Source organism: Cebus imitator, unplaced genomic scaffold, assembly GCF_001604975.1.
Source record: "Cebus imitator isolate Cc_AM_T3 unplaced genomic scaffold, Cebus_imitator-1.0 Scaffold36, whole genome shotgun sequence".
NCBI lineage: Eukaryota > Metazoa > Chordata > Mammalia > Primates > Cebidae > Cebus > Cebus imitator.
The window spans coordinates 8,885,833-8,905,194 of NW_016107351.1; the positions used below are offsets into that span (position 1 = coordinate 8,885,833).

Sequence of the window (19,362 nt, forward strand, 5' to 3'; positions counted from 1 at the left end):
GCAACCTCCGCCTCCTGGGTTCAAGCAATTCTCCTGCCTCAGCCTCCCCAGTAGCTGGGACTACAGGCACGCGCCACCACGCCCAGCTAATTTTTATATTTTTAGTAGAGGCAGGTTTCACCATGTTGTCCAGGATGGTCTTGATGTTTTGACCTCGTGATCCACCCGCTTCGGCCTCCCAAAGTGCTGGGATTATAAGCGTGAGCCACCGCGCCCGGCCGAGCCTGTGTTCTTAAACACTGTCCATGCAGCAGAGGAGGAGAAGCGAGTCTGACTGGGGTTGTGCCGCTCCCTCCCATCTTCTGCATCCCCTTCCTAAATGCTTCTCTCTGGGAAATAAGAAGGGATAATAATATCTCTTCAGATTATTCTAAGGATGATGTCAGATTTAATGTGTAAGTATTAGCCCAGTGCCAACGTAGCACATGGTAGGTACTCAATAAATGCACATTTCTTTCCTCTTCTCTGCAACACTGGCCTGACCTTAACTTTGTGCACCTTATTTTATTCCCCCATTTTACTAATATAAAGTCTAGGAAGCAGCTATTCCTGGCTCCTAGTTAACCTCTGGGGTTGGGAACAGGAGCAGTACAATTTTTCTTTCTTTCTTCTTTTAAGCTATAGCCAAAATTGCTTCAGTGCATTACTTTGATCCAACTAAAAAATTCTGGAGGGTCAAACATGGAAATGAAATGAAATGACTCGAAGGCATGGTTTTTAAACATCAATTCATGTCTTATGTCACTTTCCTGAAAGTTCTTGTAGCGGGAATTTCTTGGCTTAGCAGCACATAATAATATAAGCAATGGCATATTCAAACAACCACCAATGCTACAGAATTATTTCATTCTCAAATTCAGTTTTCTATTGAACATTATTCTTTGAGTAGTTTTGGGAAATATAGGAGCAATTCATATTTTCATATTTGTCAAGTCACAAAGCAATAGGTGGTAATCCACATTTATATCGCCGTATAGAAATGTTTAGCAATGGACATGGTGAGAATTTGTTTTGATGAAAAAAATTGGAATCAAGCTCATTTGGTATGCAGAACACAAACCCACAGCGAATCTTCATGAAATCAGGCTTAGGAAGGTTTTTAAACAAGGCAAGAGATACTTGTTGGATATTACTTCAGAGCTGGTGCTAAGAAGGAAGGATTTAGAGATTATGTTGTGTAAGTAGTAAAAAGAGGAGGAAGGAAACAACAGGAAGTGACCCTACATGAATAGTACTCAAGAAAAATGAAATATAGGAAGTGAATAAAAATCCTTTTAGAATGCACAGGAAAAAAAGCAAAACAACTTTTACTAGAAAGAAAAGGCGTAACAACTCCATCACCACCATTAAGCAGTAAGTTTCAAAGTGGGTATGTTGTGGCCAGCTGTGCTTAGCATTATAACAGCAATTCATAAGTTTGGTAAGAGCAAATCTCATGGGGGAACAAGATGAGTTGCTGTGGTCAGAATACGATTTGGCCTCATAATGCAACAAGAATAGCGATTTATTTATGGAGGCAAGGACTTAGTTTAGGTGAAGAAATGGATGGTGGCATTGTTAGGGAGGGGAATGATCATAAAACATGGAAACAAGGTGAAGGATGCTGCTATGAATATTCTGGAAGAAAAGAGCAAAGTGGTTGACACAAGAGTGTCAGGACATTCTAAACTGTCTCAGATGGGTCTTAAAAGTGTGATGCAGGAGGTATGGGTGGTGGTGACAGTAATAGATCTTAAATATATACAACCTTGGGAGCAAATACGAAAAAATGATTTTGTCGCAAGCATATATAGTTAGGCTTATGGTATTTTTTTCCTACATTATTTAGGCATGCTTGCAAGATTTTTTCTGTAGGTGGTTTGATTTTAAACCTAAAGATTTTACTATTTATATTGGTAGTTCTCCAACCTGGCTGAAGCTTGTCAGCATAGCCTCTGATATAATTTGCACATATGGACAAGAAAGGGACATCTATTACATAGGAAGGAGGAAAAGAATCAAAGGTTTCAGAGAGGAAGCCCAGGAGAAATTGTGCAAGTCAGCGTGACCTGAAGGAAAATGAGGGACATAACAAGGAGAGAAAATTGTCAGAACTGTGTGGCAACCCTGCATGCCTTATGGTAATCATTATGAAATTCTCGTGAGGAAAAAAACATGCCCATGAAGCAACTGTAATTAGAAGAGGTCTTATTAGTTACACCTTGAAGGACGGCCTGGACAAGAGTAGCTAGTGGTTAGAGCCATGGATTCATTAATGAAACCCTCAAAAGGAGGCATAAAACTCATTTATAAAAGATGTATTTCAGCCGGGCACGGTGGCTCATGCCTGTAATCCCAGCACTTTGGGAGGCTGAGGCAGCGGATTGTGAGGTCAGGAGATCGAGACCATCCTGGCTAACACGGTAAAACCCCGTCTCTATAAAAAATTAGCCCCGCATGGTGGCACATGCCTATAATCCCAGCTACTCAGGAGGCTGAGGCAGGAGAATTGCTTGAACCTGGGAGGTGGAGGTTGCAGTGAGCCAAGATCGCGCCACTGCATTCCAGCCTGGGAGACAGAGCAAGACTCCATGTCAAAAAGAAAAAGAAAAAGAAAAAAAAGATGTAATGCAAGCCTGTGTTTTGGAGAGACTTTCAAGGCACACCTGTCCTGCTGTTTCTCCTACTGATTCTGACTAATCATTGTGTGCTGTAAATTATGAAGCTCTACGTGCTTGTGTTCTGACTTGGTGTGCTTAAGGAGACCCCAGAAATTAGAACTACTTGTCTGGAAGTGGCAGAAGCTCACTCTCAAGTCCCTTACCTAAGGGTTCACAGTGGTTTAGAAGGCTGTTCCTCAGATTGTTCTAAACGGGCACATTGGGACTCTAAAACATTTATATAGACAGTGCTGTGAAATCCATGTGTATTTCAGCAGGTTCCAGTTAATGCAAAGGTTAATATTGTGACTTTTAACATCATAGAAGCATAGTATTCCTCATTTAGCTGATCCAGTAGTCTTTTAATTCTAATAGATTAAATTTTCTAAAGTATTTCATTTAGAAGGAAAGATTTAATAGATGTAATTTGTTATTTCTTCAAACTCTTTTTCTAATGTCATAAAATACTATCACTTATTAAATCTAATGTATTCCTCTAAATATGATAATCTCCTTTGCAGAGTTCAGCAAAGTCCCAAGTAGTACAAGGACATGACACTTAATCTTGAATGTTTCACTAATTTAAGTTCTGGCTGCTCACTTCCAGTTATCTCACTCTTTTGAAGACAGTGGTAAAGACAACACCTCATAGGATTGTCTCTAGGAATAACTTCAAGTGTTTTAAAAGATATTTCCAAATGGATTCAGAAATTCTAAGTGACAAGTGAATTTTTCCTCTCCCTTCTTCCTTTCCTGTCATGGCTTAAAGAGAAAACGTAAGGGGAGCCACAAAGAAGGGGCTGTGGCTGTCTGACCGAGTGAATATTACTTACAGAATGGCACTTGATTACTCGTGGGAGTCGCCATCTGGAGGAACCTTTCACGAAGAGACTTTTGCAGCCATATTTGATTATAGTTCTAAGGCTTGTGTTGCTTTTTGATTTCTGAAAGGACACTATCTTTTGATTAAATATTCTTAATATAACAAAACAATGATTCTGAGACAGAGACACCAAGATGAACCTAATTGAGCTTCAGTTGACTGTTCAACTGGATATGAGAGAGTGTATTCAGTTTTTAGGAAAAAAGTAAAATTCAATATGAATGAAGAGTTATGTAAGTGTGAAAGGCCTTAGGAAAACTATAGAAGTTTGTGAAATTAGAATCAAAACTAAAGTGAAACAAAGGAAAAAATATATCTAGGTTGATATGTGAGAAACAAGGCCCAAACAAATAAAAGTCATTACTACCAGAACAATATATATTGAATGGTGTAGGATTCTAGACATTTGAGCCTTTTTTATCCCATATTCAGTGACAGTCTCTACTTTAGGGGATGCTAAACTAAAATTAAGATGACTAAAAATTTTCGATTAACTCTTAAAGAGCATACAGTCCCACCAGCTCCTCTTTGTAGATCTGATAGAATTCTTCTGTGGAAAAAAAAAAAAAAAAGAGCATACAGTCTCTATTTATCTTAGATCTGTATAGCTCCTGTTCATAGTGGCAAACTTTCAGCTTCTTGTTCTGTCGATATGATTACTCAGTTATGGATATTCCAGGGCTTTGAGAGCATGAGAACCACGTACAGCCATGACCATGAGGTTTCATCATTAGTCACTGAGCACAATGGATACAATGTAGTGTCTACCTCATGGGATTAAATGATTAAAATGTAGGCAATGTAGACTGGCTCTTGTGGCCAAATTAATATGGTGTTCTGACTCCCATCTGTGCCAGTGAAGAGACATCGTATAAGGGTTGATAGTAACAACAAATCCAGTGTTGTGCTCAGAGCATATGAAAATGTGATAAAATGCATTTCTTCGGGCTACATATGGCCCACATTTTTATATTTCTTGAGCAAAAGGAATCAAGATTAGAAAAAGTGGCAAGTCCGCATCTCTCTTGTCGTCAGAGATGAGACTATAAAAACATGGATGTAAGCACCAGTTTATGGGTAAACTTAAATTTCCATAAGATGAAACCACATGGGCTTACTGCAAGTATAGAACAAACTTGAAAGTCTTGTAGTTGATTGATCTGTACTTGGCCCCTTCTCTTTTTGTTCTCTGCACGTTCCCCTATGAAATCAGGGTTACCCACTCTGAACCATCCTTAAATGTATATTTCCTCTTCAGAAATACATTTGAAAAAAGATGGGGGAGGATTTGCAACTATATATCTTGGTAATTTCGAACCCTCTTTGAATACTATTCACATGTGACCTTTTTTTCTTTCTCAGTCAGTCAAGAAAGTGAGTAGCTTAACTTCTTTTTAAACTATTTTAAAAGACTCAAATAATTGAAAACAGACAACTTTAACATTTTAGCACATTTAATTCCATGGAAACTGAGATTTGATATTTTGAGGTTCTCAGGAAGAAAATTCTGCGATTTCTAGTCTTCCTGATGTGATTGCAGAGGAAAATAATGAGCATTTTTCTGTTATAAAAAATTGAATATGGGCATCCACTGTCAGTTTTGTTTATAAAATACCTCAGTGTTGTGCAGTTGAACGATGTGTTATCTTAGGGAATTGGCCGCAGTCTGCTCTCTCATTCATCAGGCATTTTCCTTCTGCCAGATCTCTAGCAGGGCTCTCTGAAGAGCAGGCTGAGCTGATTGCTTTTGTGACACTCCCCGCTTCAATTTTCTTTTTCTCTTCTATACGGTGACATTCATTTTTTTCCACAGAAAAATTCAAGCTATATTTATGTGCTCTTATTTCCATTACAGTTAATAACTAAGGGCTTGAAGCAAACAAGAAATTATTTGGCAGAAAATATGGGGCAACCTTTCATAATTACCACAGCACGGAATGTCTACATGCTGGTGACTGACAGAAAGAAGCTATGCACATAAAATGCTTAGGTGCACAGATCAAATTTCCAGGAATTGAAATATATTTATTCTAAAATTTTTTTATCACTGTATTATATAATTTTAATACAAGCTGCAGTTGTGATTGTAACTTATATTTCAATGATGTAAACGGTGCTACATGTTTCTCCTCCCCCTACATTGAGATCCTAACTTCTTCACTACAGTCCAAATCAATCAATGCCTACACAGCATTATTAGCTAACTAGGATAGCCTCTGTCTACAGAGAGACTTCCAGTTAGTGAAATAATCGATCAACATCTAATTATTGATTTTTCACATACTATCCAGCACGGGAATGATGCAGTTGGGAATCCAAAAGAAATTGAAAGAATTTATGATTCATCTTGCTGAGGGACAAGATTAAGTTTATGAAACTGCTGCTACTCTAATGCTTTGATTTATGAAAATGTCATATAATTTAAAGCAGTGATTGTACATGACAAAACAGTATTTAATTAGATACCAAATTATGAGATAAAACCACAGGTGCTATGTAGGCTTTGTGTAGGTAGAATATAAGAGATCCAGATTTGTCAGGGAACATTACATGAATGAGTAGCTACTGGGAGAGGTAATGAGGACTAGGGCAGGCATTCCAGGCGAGAGGAAGCTTGACGGTGGACTGATGAGGGTGATGGATCTCGGGTGGCATGAACTGGTTGTTTATGCACTGCTGGAACCGAGCGGCTGGAAGTGGGCAGAGGAGAATGCAGCTGCAAATATCAGCTGGGCTGCTGTGGCACTAATTGTGGAGGATTGCTTAAAGTGAAAGGGAAAGGATGAGAAACACATTGAAGGATGTGTTCTGTTCTCTGACGGTTCTTGCTGCGTGAGATTTCTGCTTTCTGACTTCCGTGTTTTCTATTGCTTATGTACGTCTTTACATTCAGTGATATTTATATTCCAGATATGTATTAGACAGTGTGATAGACGCTGTGTGTGCCAGGCATGCTTCCTGGTTTAGTGTTGCTGATTAACATAGCATTAAGTACATGTTTTCCTTTTCTAAATTGATTGTTAAGTTATACTGCATCAGGAATCATGGATTTTTATATTTATTATTTAAAAAATTGCAGAGTATTTGTATGTGATGATTACTACTGATGTAAAAGGAAAGTAGTGGTTCTGGTTTGCAAAGATATCCCAATCGTTTTTAAAAGATATGAGAGTTGTTACCAATGAACTGCAATGAGATTAATTGTTAAATTTTTCTGGAAGAGGCCGGGCGCACAGTGGCTCATGCCTGTAATCCCAGCACTTTGGGGGTTCCAGGGGGGTGTATCACCTGAGGTCAGGAGTTTGTGAGCAGCCTGACCAACATGGTGAAACTTCATCTCTACTAAAACCACAAAAAAATTAGCTGGGTGTGGTGGTGGGTGCCTGTGGTCCCAGCTACTTGGGAGGCTGAGGCAGGAGAATCACTTGAACCTGAGAGGTGAAAGTTGCAGTGAAATGAGATCATGCCACTGCACTCCAGCCTGGGTGACAGAGCAAGACTCTTTCTCAAGAAAAAAAAAATTTCTGGAAGAGTTAAAGACTCTAAAGAAGAATGATCTTTTGAGTTGAGGCTTAAGGGCAGTGTTTTGGAGGCATGCCTATGAAGCGTGGGTGGCTCAGGAAGGTGGAATAGCCCACACAAAAGCACAGAAGCAGAGTGCATAGTCACATGACACAGGATGTACACATGTGCTAATATTGCCAAGTATGGGGTGGAATGAAGCAAAAGGAGATTATGCAAGTGGGTATGGACTGAAAAAGCATCTTTGTATACTATGCAGAGGAGCTTAGGTGGTATGTTGTGATGAAACATGTTGATTAGGCAAGAAATGTTTGGACTTGTATGTTAGAACCATCCGCTGTAACAAAGAGGAGAATAGAGGGGAAGAAGGGCATGACCGAGCAGAGACTGGAAAGGAAGCTATTGCAGTAGTTTGTGACAGATAAGCCAGGAGCATTGAGGATAGAAAGAAGGAGAAAAAACAAAAAGTAACCTGGAGGTAAACTAGACAGATCTCAGTGTTTCATAGAACATGAGGCATGAAATGCAGGGAGACAGGGACCTCATCTGTCTTGTTAATAACTGCTTTCCCAGCACCTACAAGAAGGCCTCTTCTAGGTGCCCAACCAATTTTTGTCCAAATGAATGAAAGGGAGAAATCAAGACGACTCAGGGGTTTCTGGCTGAAGAAGAATGTTTACCAGTTACCAGCAGAAGGGATACAGGAGGGGAAGTCATGTATTCATCTGTGGACTACTGTGGGATATATAGGGTGGGTTCTAGAAGAGCCCATGTATAAGATGCACATGACAAGAGAGTGGAGGGCAGGAAAGGAAGAGAAGGTAATGAAGGAAATGCCAAATATGACTGCAGAAGCATAGGAAGAGGATTAGGTTAGGTACAAATCGTAAGTCAAAGGGACATTTTCAGGATGAAGTGTTTGACAGGATATTTCCAGAGAGTTCAATGAGAATGAAGTTTTGCACAATGAGTGTTCAGCTTTGAGTGACTCAGAGAAGACTATCATCTGTGTTGTCCCCTTGCCTTTTATGTGGACATATCAGAAATGAGACGTTATCTTACTCAAGTTATTTTAGAAACTCTGTGACTTGGTGCATCTCTTCACCTGAGGAAGATAAAGGCAGCATATGGCATAGTGATTTTTGTAGTAACAACCAATATGTAGGTCAGAGATCAGTATTACTAAGCAATAACATCTAAATGTACATATACCACTATTAAAAACATTGACCTGGGTAATTTCTTCTATAGAATACATAATTGTAAATTGTATGGTAATAATCATGATATGTTTTAAAAGATGTATTTTTTAATTCATAGCTTTATGCTATATAAATTGATGAATCATCCCTATATGTGATATTATGGCCAATAATTATATACCTTAGTCCATACTTGCATGCAGTCTCATTTAGCTGGCCTCCGAAGGTTCTGAGTAGTTGCCTTCAAATATTACTCACATAAGGGGGACAACGGATGAGGAAGACTAAGACAAATACCTAATGCATGCGGGGCTTAAAACCTAGATGACAGGTTGATAGGTACAGCAAACTACCATGGCATATGCATACCTGTGTAACAAACCTGCACATTCTGCACATGCATCCCAGAACTTAAAGTAAAATAAAAAAAAGTTGCATAAAAACACCTAAGATTCTTGATAAAGTTCTATTTTTTGATTCAAGAAGGCCTGGGAACTAGAGTTTTAACAAGCACATTCATGTGATTTTAATATATTTGTGAAGAGCTCTTATTTGGAGAAACTCCGTCTTAAACCATTGCACAATATATACATGTATTGAAACATGGCATTATACCCCATAAATATGTACAATTATTGTGTTCATTTAAAGAAAAAGCTCTTCAGTGCTATTTTTTTAGCTGGTGTTCTTGCTCCCTCATGTGGTGAAATGCAGAATCGTATATTTTAGAGCTCTCGTTTTCAGTTTCAGAAAATGAACTTAACGGTTTATCAATCTTTAGCCTTTATTTAACCATGCTATAAACCTATAAATGCAAGTGTAGAATTAGCATTAATTCCTTTGCATACGCAGTGGAATACTAGAGAAGACTAGAAAACGTCACATGTAAGATTCCACAATTTAGAAATGTGGTAGCTAAAACGTTGCTTTATATTTTTTATGTGTGTGTTAAAGATTTTGAAGGAGTATTTGGTAGATGAGTACTAATGGGTTTTTGGTGGCAGTGTTTTGGTATCATGGTCCAGGTGTTTATCTTTGGCTTGGGTTCTCCCTATTTGACTTTTAGGATTTAGAATATCTGTTTTAAATCAAGACAGACCTAGGGTCTGCAATACTCATTTGATGTTTTCATTTGCCAGGTTTCCCTTTTTTCAAGTGAGAAGGATTTAATTGAAAAATATATGAGAGGTGGCATGCAGAGTAAAGGGTTAGAAGCAGGAATTCTTTATTTCCCTGCATGGCCTATAGTGGGAATTCACAGATATTTATTAAAACTGTTGGAGAGAGGCTTTGTGAGTGATTCAGCGATAACTCACCATTTCTATAAATGAGAAGAGAAATTTAGAACTTTGCAGCCAGCTGAAGCCTGTAACAAAGGCTCCACATCCTGATGTAGAACAGGCTGTCCATGCTCAGATGAAGTGTAATCACTGGAAGAGCTGGGAGGAGGGGAACCACTGGGGAAATACTAATAGAGGAAATAACATTTGAACTGAGAATCCCTAAGAATGAACACCCTTTAGGAATCTTTGTGAAGCTGTTACTGACTTATATCTCCTGCAATTATTTGTTCTTATTGTGGTTATTGTATTCATTCATTAAATACCGACATGGTCAGGGACTGGGCTAAGTACAGGTGTACTAAGTCGAATAGGGCTGACTTGGTCTCTTTCTGTATAAAGCTCCCATTCTATTAGTGGAGACAGACAAGAAACAACTATATTAAAAATAAATAAAAAAGTTTCTAAATTAAATTAATGGCAGTGAAAGAAGTAAATAAGAAGCTGAGGTACAGAGTAACTTGGATGGGGTGGGGCAAGACTTACTTTGGTGAAGTTGGCTATAGAAGGCCCTTCTGAGAAAATATACACTACTGTGTTTGTTGAATACAATGATATTTTAAGAACCTCTCATGTATTGTTTGTTATTCCTCACAATGTTATAAGGAAATATACTGTTACTATACCCATTTGATAGGTTAGAAAATAGAGGTACAAAGACATTAAGTAACTTGACATAATTTGCACGTGGTGGAGACTGGATTTATGGCTACATTACCAGTCTCTAGAGCCTGTTACTTCGACCACCATGATAGCGATTTCCTGTCAAGGCCAAGGAAAAAGCATGCACGAAACCTTTGAGACAGGAACGCACTTAATGGTTAAGGCACTGGAAGAAGAGCTGTAGGAGAAGAGCACAGAGATGGTGAGAGTGGCCTGGTTGTGTTCAGAGATACAGACTGGGATCTGGTCTTGAAGGACCTTCGAGAATATGATAAGGAGGTTTGGATTGCATCCTAAGTGCAGTAAAAAGCCATAGATGGGTTTTAAACAAGGTTCAGACATGATCCAATAAACCTTTTAAGAGGCTAACTCTTATTACGATGTGGAGAATTAATTGCAGGCAGGAAATCAGTAGGGAGACAAGTCAGGAGGAGGTCATGAGGTTTCAGCATAGAGATGGGGAAGAGATTCAAACAAATTTTGGATGTAGAATGAATTGCACTTTACATGATAGAGTACCCCACCCTAGCAGACATGGTGGGAGGCTGAAATATCACATTTCATTTAAGGTGTAGGCTCCTTTGAGACATGTGCTAATACAGAAAAGAGTGTTTGGTATTAAGAGACAGTCACTGATTGAATTGAAACAAACGGAGTATGTTATTTACCCTAGCACAGTAGAACCACTGACAGTTGAGAGAAAGCTCTTTTTCTATTACAATAGGTTGATCTCACAGATGAAAACACTGAACTCAGAGAAATTAGGTGATTAATTGCTTAACTGTTGATTGGAGACTTAAAAGTATGTAATTTCCCTTGACTTAATACATAAGTAACTACTTTCTACTCAAGAGAGAAAAATTTAAGTTATAAGTTGATTTCCCACCAATTCCAGGTCACTGGAGTTCTTTATTACAGGCTGAGTACTTTCTTAATTTCTTGCTTCTTTAATTTAGAATGGTTTTCTTTGAGGGCAACAATCATTTCCATTTTATAACACACTAAAAAATGAGAATTTTCCTTCTCTCTTCACATAGGGAAACAGAAAGAAACAGAGAAAAGAACTAATCAATAAACTTACTTCTCATGTGACTTGGTCACTTTCCCTGTCCTCATATTTGCACGTAGGAATTTTTTCTCTCGATCATAAAAGGTATCTGATATGGTTAGGTTTTGTGTTCCCACCCAGACCTCATCTTTAACTGTAATCCCCATAATCCCCAGGGGCCAAGGGAGAGACCAGGTGGAGGTAATTAAATTGTGGGGGGCAGTTTTACTCATGTGTTCTCGTGATAGAGAGTGAGTTCTCAGAGATCTGATGGTTTTATAAGGGGCTATTCCCCCCTTTGCTGGGCACGTCTTCCTGCCGCCTTGTGACGAAGGTGCTCTGCTTCCTCTTTACCTTCCGCCAAGATTGTAAGTTTCCTGAGGCCTTCCCAGCCACACTGAACAGTGAGTCAATTAAACCTCTCTCCTTTATAAATTACCCAGTCTTGGCAGTTCTTTATAGTAGCATTAAAACTGACTAATACAGTAGCCCTGATGTAAAGTAGGGCTTAAGAAATGGTCAGGGAACTGCTAAATACTTTGGACCGCAAGGAACATGCTCCAGGCAGAAAACAGGAGGAGGCCACGGGCATCTAGGTGAAAGTCTTTTTTTTAAAAATCCACAGCCAATTAGAGTGTCCCTGAGGAATCTTTAGAGTATTTTTAAAGGACCAAGACAAGTCCTAGAGGGTTCAATTAATCTTACCATGGCCTTTCTGTCCAGTAAAAAATATCAAGTTATTTTGCAATGCTGAATGGTTGTTTGCCGGCTTAAACTTCAGGTGGAATTCATAATGGAAGCTGATGTCTGAGATCCGTGAATAAGCCAGGAATGAAGTGTATCCAAAGGCATCTGTGCCACTGAACCTGGGCTGAGTAATATTAATAGCTGTGGAAAAACCCAAACAAAACAGTTAAAATAAACCTGTACATGTACTTGTAAAAGGAGGGTTACGTTTTGCTGATGCATCTGGCCAGATACTCTGTTTACTATTACATTAATTACACTTTAGTGCCCTTCGGCGTTGAGCAACTAAGTGACTCAACAGAGAATTTCAAAACCAGAACAAAGGAAGTGCCGTGTTTTGAGATCTTATATATAACCCTTTCAGTAGCATACTCTTTCTACATAATGGGTAATGTACTTATAAAGCAAACCCCCATATTTTGAAGCTTAATTTTGGAAATAGAAAAGATTACTGGCAGCCAAAGTTTTTGCTCATGTGCCTCGTAAACATGATTAAGCATCCAAAACCTGGATATGACTTAGAGAGGAACTCACAGCTTTGAACAAACTTTGCTTTTCTAATCCTGCACCTTTATATGAAACAAAGCCCCAGGTCAGGGATAGGAAAGTCAAGAAATAGGAAGGAATTTGGTCAGTTTTCCACTATTGCTGAGTCAACAGAACTCTTCTTTAGGTAAAAATAATTGTTTAAAAGCAATGTTCATTCTTTCTTCGCTGGGATGTTTGTTAAGTAATGGGAGCATGAAATTCAATAGGTATGAAAGTATAGGGAGATTTATTAAAAACAGGAAATGGTAAAACCAAAGTTCATGGGCCGGTGTGAACAAAATGGAATTTAATGGAGGGGTGACTTTAACTGTCTATTCCCTCTTTTCATCCTACCTTTCATCTTCTTGTATCTAACGCTTCTTTCATTGTATTTTTCTCCATAAGTCCCAGTTGGCTTTTTACATTTCCTTACCCCAAGAAGACAACAGAAAATAAAAAAGGGGCTTTCGATGCCCCATCCCTGTCTCTTATGGATGATGTCACTACATTAGGGGATGTTCCTAAAATCTATTCTTATAGGTTGGGGACAGCTCGGTTGAGAAAATAAGAGCTTATGTTGTTTCCTTCTCAAGAGATGTTGAAACTGTGAGGTAGCTATAAAACTAGAATTTTTACAAGCCTTATGAAATATCCTCCTCACTCTGGTACCTAATGCTTAAAAGAGCTCATTAAGTCTCATTATAATTATTTATATGACAAATAATTGTGCTATCCTGGGAAAAATGATTCTCATTATCAGACTTATGTATCTTTGCTTTATATGACTATGAAATTAAGATATTTGTGTAAATAACCTGAATACTTTGTTTTGATATTATATGAAAATCTTATCAGTTTATTCCCTGGCATGTGTGGCATAAGTGCAATTTTCTTAAAACTCACCAGAATGTGAAGTAGGGACTTTGAGACATATTGCTTCTTATATATTTTTTTTTAGTCTAATGAAAATTTTATGATTTGTGTCCCCAAGATAATAACACTCTTCTCATCAGGTTTATCACTTTCAGTAGTACTATGGGGAGGGCGATTCAGGGAAATGAAATGTACTGGAATTAAAACAGAATAAAAATACCATTATTCAATGTTGGCATTAGAAACTATGAAAATAGAATTCAGTTAAATTTAATACTAAAATAGAAAAGGAATGACTATATTTTGCTTTTAAGATTTCTTCCTGTTAATAATTTACAACTGAGTCTACCTAAAGGTTTCATTACATTTAGGTTAGATTGACAAATACATATCTGATATATATAGTATTTTACTGTCAGACTCTGTGCTAGATACTGGTGACACAAAGACTAAAAAGCACTGGTCCCTCAAGGAATTAGTGTGAAGTCAGCATATTTATGCAGCTGGACTGAAAGTTGAGGCCTGGTCTAAGAACTTTCAGGCAGAAGAAATAGCGTGTTCTAGGGTGTAAAGACCAACACAGCGTGTCATACTCAGGGAAATAATGAAGTTTGCAAATTTTAGAATGAAGAATAAAAGTGAGAGTGGAAAAAAATGAAACAAGATGGTAAGTGGTCAAATCATGAATAACTTTATATTTTCTTTATTATCCTAAAGTAGTTGAGCAATGATCAAAGTTGCTTTTTAGAAATACTACTCTGTTGATGACGTGTGAATCATAGATTAGACAGAGAGCTGGAGGGCCTAACTTTGGTTAGGATGAAAGTGAGAACTTCGATGATATCAAGAAATCTGACAGTGAATTAAGCTTATGCAGAAGTCCAAATGTAAGGCAGTTTATGGATAACTCATTAAAGAAGGTAATGGTGTGATATTTAAACAGTTAATAGAAGTACATTATCAGTACAACCAATTAATTTCATGATATAATTTTATACTATCAAAAAGAAGTACTTTTGAAATTTGAGAATAATAATGAAGGCTGATGATAACTATGACCCATAGGAATGGATCTGTCACATGCTCAGCATTTCTTCATCTAGAGGTACCCTGTTCAATAACACAGCTGCTTGTTACCTGCACTTGTTTAGCATTTGAATTGTGGCTAGGCCTGTGTGGGAAGGGTGTAGTATGAAAGAAAGAATGTAAAATATATTATTAAGAAATTTCCATATCCATTAAACATTGGGTTAAATTAAATGTTTTACTAAAATAAATTTCACCTGTTTCCTTTTCCATTAAAAAATATTGCTACTAGAAAAATTACGCAGGCAGCTCACATTTTATTTCTATTAAATGGCAACACACAGAGATCCAAGTATGTTTTGATAGGTAAGTTCTTTCTCTAAACCATTAGTTGTGACTTACTTTAAGGGGCTTTTTCTTTTGGTAACTTTGAACCTATAAAAAGATAGGGCATTTATGGGGAGAAATAGGAATCAGGAGAAGGGGTCAAAGATAATATAATCTATCACTAAGAGGCTTCTATGTCTTCACCTACACTGTCTCTATCACTCTTGATTAGGCATGAGAACATGAGGGACTCAGGTTAGGAGAAAGAAGACTTTCAACCTTACAAGTAATTCTTTCCAATACTTTAAGCCCTTTGCCATCTCCAAACGGGTAACATTTGGTTAATTTGGTTACTCTACTGCACAAATGCGGAGATCAGCCTTCTGGGAGGATCAGTCAACATCTAATCGGGAAGTTCAACAGATTGTAATGGGAATATTTTTGGACTATTAAATGCATTTTTTTTTCTTTTGTAATCCCTAGTTGCCTCACAGATACCATCTGTAAAGTCATGCATTTTTGTCAGTTCTTTTAAAGTTACATCAATGAATTGGGCACATGAGAAAAAAAGGGGGATGCTGGAATTGAAACTAAAATAAATTGTTCAGTTTGTGGAATAAGAAAGCAAAATCACTAATAATGGCCTGGGACAATTTCAGGCACAGTCAAAAGCTATCCAGACATCATCTAGGGCCATTAAAAATTCCAAGAACCTTGAGTAAAGAGAGAATATTGTGATATTTTCTATTATATTATAGTGCTATGTTATAGGCTCAAAGTATAATCTTTTTAGAATGTGTTATATTATCTTTACAAAACACATTTTAGCAAATGTTACCACAGAAAGGGTATAAAATTTTATTTTCTAATCGTTTACTAAAGCAAATTTTTTTCATTCCCAATATGGCAGAGAAAAAGGCATTATTGTTTTTAATGTTACTATTTTTTTCTCTTAAAAATATTCTGCCATTAGTCTTCCTTTTAATGTGAATTATTAAAGTTTTATGCACATAAGAGGCTAAGATGAGCTATTGGAATGTGGGAAGAAGACATATAAACAGCTCAGATCTCAGAACATCTTCCCTCAACTCTGCGGTGATGCATCCTGAAGCCTGCCGGCTGTTACACATGGGCTACCCTATGGCGTAGTGACGGTGGGAGACAGCTGGGGCAGGCCGGCTCAGGCCCGATTCTGGATATTCTCATGTTCTGTGTAAACTTGGGCAAGTTATTTCACTGTTCTGTTTTAGTTTCTTCATTCATAAAATGAGAATGAGAAAAGCCCATGACCGAAAGCAATGACTTGAGCTAACCATACAATTCAAGTGGGCAAACCTCTTGCACCAGACCTGCAATCCTACTACTTATTTCCAGACAAATCACTTTCCCAGTCTCTAAAATGGCTATTTAATGCTTCCTCTCTCCTCAAACATCTAATATTCATTATCTCTCATCAATTAATGATCTTTTTATTTTGCAGGGAAAAATAAACCCATCAACAGAGAACTACCCAATGCTTTCACTGTCAAATTCTCCCACCCTCAAATCTTTCATTTTTATCTATATGCTTTGCCCTCCCTCTGCTAAGGCTGACTCTGCCTGAATATTCCATCCACCCCTTCTCATTTGCTCAAGGGCATCACTCCAGAAATTCTGGCCTGCTTCCCAGGAGTTACCAAATTATTCTTCTGTACTGGAGCATTTCCTTTAACATGAAATATGCTAGAAAGTTCCCATTATAAGTAAAAAGCTTCCCTTCACTCCAAATTCCCCTCTAGCTACGGCATGTTTCTCTGCTCACCATTCTAGCATGGGGCTTCTGAAGAGTTGTCTGTTTCACAATTTTATTACCCATTCGTGCTTGATTTTATTTCAGTCAGGGCTACCTTCTCTATCTTTTCTTTGAACTTTTGTTTGTTAAGATCACTGGTAACCACAATCTTTCTAAACTCAAATGTCAATTCTCTGTTTTTATCTTATTCAGTGTCTCAGAAGCAACTGACATGGCTGATGATTTCTTTTCTCTTAAAATGCTTTCTTTACTTGGTCTCCATGACCACTGCACTCTCCTGGTATTTATCCTACCTTAATGACTGCTGCTCCTCATTCTCCTTTTCTTCCAGTTATCTCCATCTACCATCATTCTATATTTGTACATGAGTAGCACTTACATGTGGATGACTCCTGAGTACACAGAGTCGCTATCCCTGGCTTTTTTCCAGAGCTCCAGATTCATATATACAGCCAACTACTAGATAATGGACATATATTTGTATGTCTATTAAGAATTTCAAACTGATCATACACAAAGCAAAACTCTTTATTCCATTATTTGTTATCTTCCCCCCAATCCAATCCCTTCTCTTCCTTTGCAATCAAATCTGTTTCCCAGTCTTTCCTCTCTTCACTCAGAGCAAAAACTAGGCGCCATCCTTAAATTGTATATTTCTCTGCTGCCTCAACTGACAGACTGATAAATACTGAAATATTGTTAACTTTATCTTCAAAATACATCCCAAATCCCACCGCTGCTTTTTACCACCTCTGTTAATACATCAAAGTTTAGGCTGTTCTTTCTAGCCTATACTATAATATTTGCTTCTTCGCTGCTCTTCCTCTTGCTACCTTTATCACTTTACAATCTCTTTACCATACCAAAGTGGCCTTTTGAATATAAATTGCGTATCAAAAGTCCTCCAGTGTTTTTCCTTGAAGTTTGAAATAAAATAAAAATTCCTGAACATAGCCTAAATCTCCTAATCTCCAGATTTATTTTATACTAATTTCTTCTTGCTCATTCTGTTGCAACCAGGCTAACTTCTTTGTGTTTCTCAAGCAAACCTAACACGCTCCCAGTTCAAGACTTCTCCTGTTCCCAGTGCCTGAACCATATTTTCCCCAAAAGCTACGTGGCCTGCTCCCCAACTTCCTTCAAGACTTGCTCAGGTGTTCTCTCCTCAGAAGGCCTTTTGGGACCACCCTATTAAAGTATTAATCTCCTTGTATCCCCCTTACTCTCTAGTTTCTTACCCTGCTTTACTTACATGACCCAACTCCATTATATGTTTAATTTTTATTATTTTTCTCCCCAGACAGTTTGCAGATTCCTCTACAGCAGCGAGCTTGCCTGTCCTTCATAGTGCTTCAACTGGGTATAAGTTACATATTTATCAAATAGTTGAATGAATACATTTAAAGGGTTAATGTAGTGGTAAGGACATAGTGATATATATCTTTACAACTCTGTTCTTAAGTGACTAAGTGAACTATTCTGCACTTATGGAGCCTCTGGGTGATGCTGTGAAGTAGATTTCTGCACCATCACCAATGCTAATCATGGCTTTTTTGAATTTGTATTTTGTACTTTCAGTTCTTTGCCTCTAAAAAGTATTTTTACTAAATTTTTGCAATAATATGAGAATCTTAATTCTTCTAGTGTGGGTAAAAATTCAGATAATATAATACATACTGAAAATCAAGGCATAAGGACTCTTAACCTGACAAATCACTTCATTTTTTATTGATTTTCATTTTTTTATTTTGAGACAGAGTCTCATTCTGTTACTCAGACTGGAGTACGGTCACTGCAACCTTCATCTCCTGAACTCAAACAATCCTCTCACCTTGGCCTCCCAAGTAGGTGGTACTACAGGCATCCACCACCATGCCTGGCTAACTTTCGTATTTTGTGGAGAGATGTGGTTCGCCATGTTGCCTAGGCTGGTCTTGAATACTTGAGCTCGAGCGATCTGCCTGCCTTGGACTCCCAAAGTGCTGGGATTACAGGCATGAGTCACTGGTCTTGGCTGAAATCAGTTGGTTTTAGGAATCAGTTGTATAACTATAACCATAATTTTGTAAATTATATCTTATAAACATTAGTTTCCATTTAATATTTGAAAATAATGTCTTCTTTAATTTGTGAGCTAAAAATACTGAGTAGGTTTCGTGGGGCAACTGATAGATTTTGACAGAATATTTTGCCTCTTACCTGATAAAGTATCTGTATGATACCTTCATGATCATGTTTAAAATTTTACATATGCTGTTGAAAAATTTCCTTCAGTTCATCAAAAAATACTTGAAAATTTTAAGTGTTTTCAAGATAGATTGTTGGGTCTAAAAGTGTTTTTTTTTTGAAGTTCATTGCTTGTTTTTAAGCAGATACAAAAGACAAAAACCTGTGGTTGATTTTTACTTGGATTCTGTTTTCTATATAGGCTGCTGTGTATAACCTCAGCAGAGTGGACACCAGGGAGCGCTGAGCTAGTGAAAATCCAATTCAGTTCTTCCTCCTCTATTACATATTTTAATGAAGCAAGCAGATGGTAGATAGATTTTCCCTTGGAAACTGCTGATTTTGAGACTCCAGAATGTCAGTTTTCCAAGCATGGTGTTCAGCAGCATAGCGTATCTTGAAATATACATTTAACTTTGCCAGGAAAATTAATCTACCCTTAGGCAGATGGATAAATTTGCAAAAATACAAGACCATTGCTTGCTTCTCTGGCTTTCCTTCCTAGCTTTGAGTATAAACATCTTTCCTCTCTCTTTGTTCTTAACT

At 37.7% G+C, this 19,362-nt stretch overlaps 1 protein-coding gene and 1 pseudogene across 1 annotated transcript in view; one reads left to right on the forward strand and one right to left on the reverse strand.

Annotated features, from left to right (window-relative positions):
* LOC108301579 (eyes shut homolog) overlaps positions 1–19,362 on the reverse strand; it is a 1,388,593-nt gene that overhangs the window by 82,730 nt on the left and 1,286,501 nt on the right. Inside the window, exon 26 of the mRNA XM_017524691.2 lies at positions 12,003–12,185. Coding sequence (XP_017380180.2) covers positions 12,003–12,185 — 183 coding nt within the window. The remainder of the gene's footprint in view (positions 1–12,002; positions 12,186–19,362) is intronic.
* The window catches only part of LOC108301578, a 34,456-nt pseudogene continuing 30,915 nt past the window's right edge, over positions 15,822–19,362 (forward strand).